The sequence below is a fragment of the Phallusia mammillata genome, chromosome 2 (genome assembly GCF_965637545.1).
Source record: "Phallusia mammillata chromosome 2, kaPhaMamm4.hap1.1, whole genome shotgun sequence".
NCBI lineage: Eukaryota > Metazoa > Chordata > Ascidiacea > Phlebobranchia > Ascidiidae > Phallusia > Phallusia mammillata.
In genome coordinates, this window is record NC_137253.1 from 26417794 (window position 1) to 26429262 (window position 11469).

At 38.6% G+C, this 11469-nt stretch overlaps 1 protein-coding gene across 1 annotated transcript; it reads right to left on the reverse strand.

The window, feature by feature from the left end:
• Positions 1 to 3998: 3998 nt before the first annotated feature.
• Positions 3999 to 8912, reverse strand: LOC145214746 (calcium homeostasis modulator protein 6-like). Its single transcript, XM_080083350.1, has 3 exons — positions 7834 to 8912; positions 6423 to 6644; positions 3999 to 5497 (listed from the first exon to the last, which is right to left on the reverse strand). Exons 1-3 carry the CDS (start codon positions 8329 to 8331, stop codon positions 5243 to 5245), a joined length of 975 nt encoding a protein of 324 aa, XP_079939476.1. The 5' UTR covers positions 8332 to 8912; the 3' UTR covers positions 3999 to 5242.
• Positions 8913 to 11469: the final 2557 nt, after the last annotated feature.

Here is an 11469-nt window from a genome sequence, read left to right on the forward strand (position 1 = left end):
TCACAAATTAGGTGCCTACTTGAATAATCTTAATAATCACAAACTGATTTTACCGCCAGCGTTTCATTCTTCTGTCCACCTCTAATGCTGTGACTGTTATGCTTCTGAAGTTTTCCTTGAATTCAGGTTTTAGTTCTCGTGTCTGCTGAGGCATGAAGAGCGGAATTCTTGCGTAAAAATTTACTGTGCTTGTAACCGCTAGGCTGTTCCTGAACAGGCATGTTACTAACCACAAACAATGGGATATTAAAACTGCGCTTGACTTATAAGTTTTTGATTTGCGTTTAAAAGTAAAGTAGACGTTTCAGGCCAAGTTTGCTCTTTCTTCGTTCTTAAATTTGTTCTACTTTGAACTAATATTACTTTGTATTCTACTTTCGTTTTTTCGTTTTAACAACACTTACATTGCGTTAATTTTTGTTTGAGCCTACTATTTCAACACGAGGTAGCGCCTTCAAATAATACGCACTTCAAATTTGTATGCAACGTGAGTTCACCTTTCCCGCTTTCTGACCCGGTCAGTTGTTATGAAATGAACTTATTCACAACGGTTATACTGTCGCTCATCGAAATTTTTTAAGAGTTTTATAAACTGCACAGGAATGCAATACGCGTAAAAAAGTTTAAAAGATAGAATGACCCAATCGGTTTCTTGCTGGTTTCGGCTGGTGAGGGGCTACTTACCGGGCCGTATACTTTTTTAGGATTTCAACTCCTGGGTTGAAGAGTTTCGTTGCGGTAAAACAAGCTTAAGGTTCCCATTAAACCAAAGTTGTAATGACTTATAACAGCTGTAATAAATTCTCATTGCTAAGTTTTTGGTGTTTTTTGAAGGCCGCGATGAAATTTTAGATTGCTAAAAAGGTTGCTGACCCCTGCTCTAAGGAAGTAGATTAAAGTTTGGGAGACAGAATTTATCCTATTCTATACTTGTGCATTTACAGCATCATCATTAACTTATTCAAATAGAATCTTGAAAATATAAAAACAAAATACAGTGTGTGTCAGTATATACCAGCAATTGTGAAACCGAACGACGAATGACTTTTTCCAAGAAGTTAAATCTGTTAATATAACAGTGGAACTGGATAATACAAAAAAAACGAAAAGTACGCAATAATATAATGGAATCCGCATTTTTCCGGTCTCTGTGCTTTAGAGTTAAAAAAATCACAAAAGCTTTGATAAAAATAAACGAGGATTCTTGCAACATGACATTATCCTGATGAAGGCGGCGTCTTATATGGGACGTCGAAATGTCGGTTGTTTGTAATGAAAACTGCTGGAAGGGCAATTTTCGTTTACACCATGTCTGGCAGCAATAGCTTATTTCTACGATCATCAATGTCCCGTAGTTTTTTTTAAACCGGTGTGGTGGACATGGTAGTTCCCCCGTTTCCGTTAGGTTCTTCCCCAGGCTCCTCCGCTGTGTCGCCTAGCAACGCTTTCTTTGACTTGGCGTCCTCTTCCAGGACCCACGAATGCAGATTGGAGTAGAGCGCGAGGTTGTTGGGAAACAGTCGAAATCCGATCCCATTCCTGTGTTTCTCTCCTTTCCTCCATGAATTTTCGCACGTTGGACTCAGCATCGACCTGTGCCTGTGTGACACGAAATTGTTAAGATCAGATTTTAGCAAGTTGCATCGAAATTATGTGAGTCCGACAGAAGCTGGAAGAGTTTGCCTTGGATAAACAGTTGTTAACAGTTGACTCCATGCAGCTTTTCTGATGATTTATGGTTCAAAGTTGGTATTTTTCGTTTACAAGCAGCTCTTTGGTGCTGAATATCTCACGTTGCCAAGCAGTCGACTTGGAACAAAACCGCGATAATAAACCGAGCTTTTTTGTTTAAAACCTTTAAACCAAACTTTAATTAAATGAAGCCTTGATGAGGAAATGCCAAATAGTTTTCTTGGTCTCTTACAAAATGCTTTGCAGAATATTCAATGGAAGTGCACCCACTTTCGGAACTACTGGTATAAACGGCTTGACACTAAAATCGTACACACCAGGCTTTTGAAGAAGTTGTAACGAATCGGTTATAAATATAGGTGTGAGGTTATGTTGGTCTGCACGCACGCTTTGGGGCTAAACCCATTCAGGGATATGTGTTCATTTCGTCAAAAAGTGTTTTTATTGGTAAGACTTTAACTTAACTTTCAAAGTGTGCATGGCTAACTGAAAACGACATATTTTCTTATTAATCCAGAGGGGTTTAGACACTGAAATTTTGTCATGCCCTTTCTGTACAGATAGTTTATGCTCACACAAAGCGTTGAAATCGAACTCTTTAAACGGGAGTTGTAAGCGGCCCATCACGACTGTTACCGTAATTTTTGCGTCGTTGTGTTATCACCTTGTTTCACGTTAGCCACCACCTGTGTCTTGTATTGTCTTTAGTTCACTAAGTTTGTTTATCAAGAGTTGTTTTCTGTGTATAGGCTTATTTTTCTAAACGTAGTTACCTTAATTTACGATGTGTTTTTTATGTTTTTCACTTTAATTCCGCTTCACATCTTTTTGTACGTTCACGTTTACCATTTAACTGTTCGTTTTGCTTTCCAGTGCATTGTTTATCATTATACGGGAATTTAACCCACGGCACACATTGTGTTCACTGCACCTGATTTAACTCCTCCCCTGTCGTTGCCTTTCGCTGCATTCCGGCTACAATCCCAGGTGTACCTTCTAAAGTAAGCCGCTATAGGGCTTTGATAATTGACCGGTGCGTTTCGACCACGTGACTTGTTGGTTTCCTTGTTTCTTTTACTAGTTTCGTTGAGATCCCTTTTTCGAGTGTTTTCCAGTCCTTTTGCGGGCCACGTGTTGTTACAGGGGTTATTCCCCGGCTGTCGTACTGTTAACTTATGTTGATTTATGTGCAGCGCAGTGACTTTGCCAATATTGTAGAATTTTATATAGTGTTTTAAATAAAGACAGCAGTGCTCGAACGCGTCTAAACTAGGGTTTTTCGTGACTAGCCGTTAGTGCAGTGTTCGAGGGCTTTTGGCAACCATTAAATTGGGCGCCACACGACAATACCCGAACTTAAATAAATCCCGATTTAGGCCGGAAATTTTCGAAATTAATTTAATAAGATGAAATTATGGCACAAATGTGGCCGGTTACGGAGTCTGATTTAAAACAAGCTTATTTTTACTCAAATTGAAACCATAAACCGATCTTTGTTCGTTCTGAACACACGGAACCCTTTTCAGGTTTTTTTTTTTTTTTTTTTTTCACGGGGTTCGAACCCAGGACACTCCCGGGGACGAATCCCGATCAAGGTTTTTTTTATGTCTGTATGTGGGTCAGGCGCGCCAGAACATTCGGCCAAGTTCCTGCCCACCCTTTTCAGGTTTCTTTTGCTACCGTATCCGGCGCTATCTGGCGTCATCCTGTGGCGATGACATTAGGATTATGCTACTCATGCACAGAAAGATGAAAACCATAAGTCCGTACGATCCACCTTTAACCCCAACACAACACAGGAAAATGTAATAGTTGGCTTAAAAAAAAATTAAAATTGTTTGACACTTGAAGACTATACTTTATCCAATGCAGTATTGCCGAGGAAGTTCGAAAATCTATGTGTGTCCAGAACGAGCTTTGTTTATTCACAATACTTGTTTTGGTTTAATGGTTTATCGTAGCACTTCAGGGCTGATCCTAGTATGATAAATATTCATCTTGGTATGTCAAAAACAAATTGAACTTTCACCTTGGTTCAAGTTCACCATCAAGTTTCACAGTGATATAGGCATATATCTATTATACCTATTGCAAATTATTACGACTTTAATGCAGCTGTTGTTTCACCGAGTTAGAAAGTCAAAGTCAATGAGTATCTTTGCTTTGTGTAGTTTTTGAGCAGAAACTTTAAGCACTGTTCCTTCTTTTGTTCGTGTCGACCAACACATGGTATTTAAAAGTCACAGACTAGGTGCCTACTGTAATAATCTTAATGATCAAAAACTGATATTACCTCCAGCATTTCACTCTTCTGTCCACTGCTAATGCTGTGACTGTTATGCTTCTAAAGTTTTCCTTGAATTCGGCTTTCAGTTCTCGTGCCCACTGAGGCATGAAGAGCGGAACTGCTTTTCTTAAAAATTGTCGTAATTGTTGCATTTGTTGTAGTAATTGTCCCCCCAATCAGCAGTATCCTTTTTTAAACCTGATCGTATACACAGACATAAAAAACTGATCGGGATTTGTCCCCGGAAGTGTTCCGGCTTTCGAACCGGTAAAAAAATCTGTTTTGTGAGTCTACTATTTAAACACGAAATTGCGCCACAGAACCGTTTAATACACAGTTTGTTTGCCACGTGAATTTCATCTTTTCTGTTTTCTGATCCGGTATGTTGTTGTTACTAGTTACAATGAACTTATCCACAACAGTTGAACGATTCTTTCGCTGATCAAAAATTTATTCAAGCAGTTTCATACACTGCACAGAAACACAATACACTTAAAAAAAGTATCAAAAGATAGAAAGACCCAATCGGTTTCTTGCTCTTCAAGTACTAATAAGCCCTAAGGCAGTACGCGGCCCTGTTTCGGTTCGTGAGGGGTTAGTTACCGGCCGTGTACGTTTCCAGGTTTTTGAGGTGTTTAACTCCTAGGTTGGAGAGTCTCGTTGCGGCAAAACAAGCTCAAGGTTCTCATTAAATCAAAGTTGTAGGAGCTTATAAGAGCGACAGTAAATTATCAATGTTAAGCATTTGTTATTTTTTTAAGACAGCGATGAAATTAGTTTTAATGCGACCCGGGGAAGTAGATTTAAGTTTCGGAAGCTTTCGTCCTACGGTCTACGTGAGCTTAGACAGCATTGCTATTAACTTATTCAAATAGAATCTTGAAAATGTTAAAAGAAAATACAGTGTATTTATGTATATACCAGTAACTGTAAAACCGAACTACGAATGACTTTTTCCAAGAAGTAAAATCTGTTAATATAACAGTGGAACTGGATAATACAAAAAAACAAAAAGTACGCAATAATATAGTGGAATCCGCATTTTTCCGGTCTCTGTGCTTTAGAGTTAAAAAAATCACAAAAGCTTTGATAAAAATAAACGAGGATTCTTGCAATATGACATTATCCTGATGAAGGCGTCTTATATGGGACGTCGAAACGTCGATTGTTTGTAATGAAAACTGCTGGAAGGGCAATTTTCGTTTATACACCATGTCTGGCAGCAATAGCTTATTTTTTCGACCAAAATGTCCCGTAGTTTTTTTAAAGCGGTGTGGTGGACATGGTAGTTCCCCCGTTTCCATTAGGTTCTTCCCCAGGCTCCTCCGCTGTGTCGCCTAGCAACGCTTTCTTTGACTTGGCGTCCTCTTCCAGGACCCACGAATGCAGATTGGAGTAGAGCGCGAGGTTGTTGCGATCCCTGTGGAATTCGTAAACAGTCGAAATCCGATCCCATTCCTTTTTTTCTCTCCTTTCCTCCATGAATTTTCGCACGTTGGACTCGGCATCGACCTGTGCCTGTGTGAAACGAAATCGAAATGTGATAGTAAAATGTCGATTAAAGTATACTGAAAGATAGTTTGCTTTAGCTAAATAGTTGGTCCAAGGTTCGTGTTTTACCATACCATAGCAGCAGCAAGACGTTTAAAAGGGGGGCTGCTAGTTGCTGAGTATGCCATCTTGATTTTTCTTGTTGGTTCAAAACAGGACTCATGTTCAAAACAGGACTCATGTTTTTTGTAATGGGCTGAAAAATGTCTTGCTCATTGTCTTTTTCTCCAAGGCCCTAGTGAGCAGTTCATAAGGTGCTAAACAACCCACATCGACAAACAATTAGACATGGATTCAGTAGTGAAATCAAGCGAATTGTTCACAAACTTTGTACCCAACTTCAGTTTGTCCAATGCAGCCACCCGAGGAAATGCCCAAAACTTTTGTGTAAAAACGCTTTACGAACCAATAGAGAACATTGCCCCACCTAGGAACTACTGGTTTAAACCCTTTGACGAAAAATGACGTGTGTGTTCAAAACGAGTTTTTTTTCACAATATTTCTTTTGGTTTCAGGTGTCAATTATTACAACTGAAGGATACGTTATTTTAAATGATGTTTATAGATTATTATTAAATCCTTCAAATAGCTATAGTAAATGAGCAACGTCTTTGTAAAATCAATTACTGAAAGTTTTAGCCACCGGTACTTGGTCTTGTTACTCTGAAAGTTCGTCTATTTGCAGAGAATGCACAGAAATTTAACGCTTCCAACCAAAGTTGCACAAACCCTAAATACGGCCAAAACTCCAAAATATATTTCACATGAAAAAAATTGGGACACAAATGTGGCAAAATGTAAAGTCAGGCTCGAAAAGCTTGTTTTTGCTCAAAGCTAAGCCCAAACCTGACCCCAACGATTCCGGCCCAACTTATAACTGCTTCAAACTTACCTTCTTTGACATTTCATCGTCAAACTCCGCCTCTTCGGAGCCTTTGTACAGTCGGTAATACTTGGCGTGGTAGTAAGTAAGAGGCGAGCTACATTGGGTATATCCGAACAGGAACAGCCCAACGATGAGACAACCTGATATCACCACCCAGCCCAAAAACTGCGAAAAGCTACGGTTGTCGTTGAACGAGTCGGATGTATAGAAGGTTTTGGCCGCTGCAACCTGTCAAACATGATGAGATAAAGGACGCCACTTATGCTGTACTGGAAAACCAATTCAAAATTGTGTAATATAAGAGCTTCTAACCTATTTGTTTTAATTTTCTTCAAATAAGAACTATGCCAAGATTTTTTTCATCCAATTTTAAGATGCAATTGATGGTGATGTTAACAATAAAATTGAAATCACAGTGTGTCAGTAGTTGCATGCTACCGGTATTTATCGGGCCTTGCACAGCCAGTAACAGCAAAGTATTTGTCTTGATATGAGTCATTCGAAACATGTCAATGTTTTTTCTAAACACATTGTTTGCGTACGTGATACAACGCAATCTTGTTGACAATGTTGCACAGAAGCATGTATGTGCCTAAAAACTATTGCAACCAATATCTAATGTTATGGAAATTGCCTTAAGCGCAAGAACAACATGTTTGCTAGGTACCTAGGTAGCTACTGCTGTGTTTTTATCAGTTTGTAAACTGTTTTTTTTTTCTTCCGGTGACTCATTTACAAATGTTGGCCACTAAAATAAATTGATTAGGCTTAAATAAAGATGAACCAATTCGGACCCTATGCAAATAGTATAATCAAGGCTTGCACAAAAAGTGTACGTTATTATACGTATGTGTTTAAATATGTTTGTATATGTTGTACACAATAATCCAAGTTACCAGAATGTATTAGTGGCCTCAAGTACGCAGGTTCCTGACTTTCTATTATAATAAAGGGCTCTAGGTAGTTTAAGGCTAAAACTGGTTTGCGTTATTGAACAGTATTTACATCATAAACTTTCTCGGTTGTTACAAGGTCACGATCTAAAACGTCACCTGATGCAACACACTAGCGATGCGTGACGTAAAGGAAGTCCCTGCGATTTATCCATGTGACGTAGTTGCATTGTTGAGTCATTAATGAACTCGAGAGTTTCGTAATAACTGTTACACAGTGAATATTTTAGGAAACCCTTTCTAATGCAAATATATGATAAATAGAAACACTGCTTTTTAGATTTAAATTCTTGTGTAGAATGAAAACAAAGGCAAATTTATTGGTATTTGGAACAAAAAAAATGCTTTGACGTTATTGGGACTGCTATCGCAGTCGGTTTTACAAGATATACACAGGTAATAAAGGATGTTAAGAAATCATAAACCTATACCTAGCATTGTCACAAAAAACTGAGTTTTCTTACCGCTTCGCACGTCGGGTACGTTGCTAGGGCATGTTCGACATCATATGGAAACGCTGTTACTGCGCATGCGTAGAAGCGGCCATCGAGGAGCGCGATTGCCACCCAGGTGACTGGCGCAATCATAGCCGCTGCCGAAACTTCAGTGAGAGTCCATAGGAAGTACGTCCAAGTGGGCTTTTTTCCTCTCTGTTTGTGATTGCATCCTGTCAACAGCTTCCACATCTTTGGGTTTGAAATCATTCCAAAAACGAAAAGCGCAATGGCTGGCGCAATGATAAACGACAGACCATATCCGAGGTTAAGGAAATGGACGCACTTGGGACTTCCGATCTGAGTGATGTTGCAACCCAGTTCCTTCGAGGTAACGCAGGGACAGCGATAGACTGCTAGTGTTGTTAACTGTTCTATGCCAGCAGTAGCAAGCGCGATTCCTGTATTAGCTGCAGTGCCAGCATAATCTCCAGCTTTTTTGACAAGCTCCCCGAGCTGTTTTGCCATGACTCAGTACCTATACTGCTTTATAGAAACTTTAGGTACTTGTCTGAAGTAAAAGATTCCAGTTCAGGTTCAGGAAATACGGACTGGGTGCAGTTAAAATTTGCCCATCTGCAGGCCTTTTGTAAAATCAATTTAAAATGTTTGCCTATGCGAAGGTTAATTACAGCAATAAATTGCGCCACTGTTAACACTGAACTATAAAGTTTGCGAGCTGCTAGAAAAAATATAAGCTGTCGTAATGTTCCAAAAATTGAAGCGTTTAATCAAATGTCAGTTTTTGGTGTTGTTGCGTTACTTTCAAGGCCTCAAAATTTCCCTGACGCAATAAGAGATGACGCATTCTTGCGGAAGTTGCAACTTTGTCACATTTTATCGAATTATTATTGGAGAAACTGGTACTACTTGGAATTGTGCAAGGCTGGCTGCTATTTTGAGCATTTTGTTGTTGGTGGGAATTTTTGTGTAAAAATGATGACATTGTAACAACAAGTCATGATGTCATTGAGAGATAACAATGGATCAAAGTTAAATTAGATTTCTAATTCTGAAGAGACGTTGTTTTAGTTGCAAGTTCATGCTTTTCAGTAAATTGACTGCATTTTATGATAAATGTGTACCTTCAAAAACCTCTGCAAACAACGTTCTTGTGTGAGTTTTCAATTAACCCTTTTTCGTCGGTTAAAAAGCATTCAGGGCTGATATAAACTTTGGGCTAATTCGGGCATGCATCGACTTGATAAAGCACACCTTTTCTGAGACGTTGTTAACAGCAGTAATACATTGAAAGTGAAACTGAACATTATAATTGAATACGACATTATATTACAGGCTAGATTTAGTTTTAACATCTTGCCGACTAAAGGCCAGCTGTAAGCTATTGTAACAAATTTTTGATTGTCGATATGTGCTATAAAGCTATTGTGGCTTTGCTTAAGCACATAGCATAGGATAAAAAAATACCCACAAAAATAGGGCACTAAAGTCAATAATAATTCCTACTACAGGCCCCACAAACACAGCGGATGCACTGGAACAATAATTAGGACACCTAGAAACAATGTTTTGCTCAATCTACACGTGTGCTACACAATGACATTTAAGCCTAAATGCTGTAACTCCATTTGTAATGACCACTAATCACGTATCCCCATACTTTCAATCCTGGCAATTTATCTACATTCTGCGTAAATCTAAACAAAACATTTGCGTCATGCATAAACCATCTGATTCACTTACTAAGTTAGTCACTCCGATTGTAGCAGTAACTTGTTTTCAGTTCTGTAGTACTGCAGTTCTATGTTACCAAAGTGATGTAAGGTGGCCTGTGGTGCAACTACCTCCATAAGCGCCTTGTGCTTCAATACCAACCGGAAACTGTCAATCTGCATTACATTACGGTCAACGTTGTGGTGATTTGTTTTAAAGGCTTTGACTCAGTAACCATCTTTGCACTGGTTTACCTGTGTCAGTATTGTTGTTCTGGCTATCCTGCCTACTGAATGCTTCTGTAGTGCGAATAAACCTCTTTCAATTTATACCTGAAACGCTGTGGTTGGACCATTGTTTTGCTACTAACCTAATTTAAATAAGATGCAAAACAGTTTTATGACACACGGAAGGCAACCGAACGTTCAAACATAGTCTTTCACGTTTTGAACTGCAAGCAACCCACCTTCTTTCGTTTACAGACAATAAATACTCTATCTCACTAAGTGGTTTTATTTATCACTAACATTTCAGTTTCTGTAGGTAAAAAATATGTGTCCTTTTCTGAAAGGTCTGTTCTAATGCAGTTCCACAAGAGCTGGCAGCAAAACAATAGGCTTAGACAATGCAAGGAAAGGCTTCATGGAATTAGGGTGGTCGCGCTCTTTCCTGTCAAAAGCGTTGTGCGTATAAACCGCAATTAGAACCTTGCGTCAGCTTGTTTATTTTCGGTTCCACGCCCCCTCGCCCCCTAAGATAATTGTCCGACACTTTACGCCCACTCTGAAACAGACAACAAACGACTGTTTTGAACACTTGCACCAATGGTACTACCGGAAGTAACTAATACTTTGTCTGTATGTCACGATTTAAAATGTGTAATTGTCATAAGGTATTGCGTCATACTATTCCGTTTCTTTTTTACAACTCATGTGTTGTTTGCTCACAATCAATGCACTCCACTTGCAAAAAACTGGTCATATTTGTTTATTTGACTTTGCACTCACGCCCCCCTTGGAAATGTCTGAAGACATAAAATAAAGTTTGAATCCAAAGCATCACACGGCGACACTGTGTGGTCTATTTCCTTTTTTGGTTTGGGCAGTAGGTGACAAAACTAAGCGTTTTCTGTAATAACTATGTGCTAATTGGAATTGTGTAGTGTTAATTATATATATTAATTTTGACGGAAATGACCATGTTGATACATAATAAAGTTTAATACTTGACTGGCAACGTGTCTGGGGCAACAACGTATCCTTCGGTTTTATCCAAATTATTGTAGTTTTTTTTTTTCACCCCTCACTGTGTGTATAAATTACTTCAAGGTTTGTTTTAAAGATGAGCTGTATAAACCTAAAACAACTAAGTTACATGTTGCCCTGGCTAATAAGCCAACATTCTCATGCAGATAAGCCTAAATATTTTGTATTGTGCTTTTCATTAAGTTGCACAAGTGCTAGATGTTGATGGCACTGGATTGCCGCTTTTAATCGAATTAAACGTAGCCAAATTTCTTCATGCATTTTTAACGCACACCATTACGCCACTGTGTGATAGACACCTGTGCTTTAGGAAGTGATACCAACCAAACGGTGCTGATATCTAAGTGGAAATTTCATGCCACGGGGTCGTAACCTCTCTGCTTGAACCCTTTTAATATTTTATAGGTTATGTCTGCGTAGATTAGATTAGAAGATATTTCGTCTACTTAAGGCAGTGAATTAAAGGGTTTTAATAAAAAGTTCGTCATTACTTTTTAACACTATAGAGAACGACTATATGTGCTTGTATAGATTTGGTTATTGTTTCGTGTAAGTAGGCTGCCACGAAATCCATTGCCAGCAAAAAGTGTTGGTTATCAAATTTTAGTTTTTGAATTGACTTAAAAGAAAAAATGTATTTTAAAGGCTTTACAAAAAGAGTTAAAAA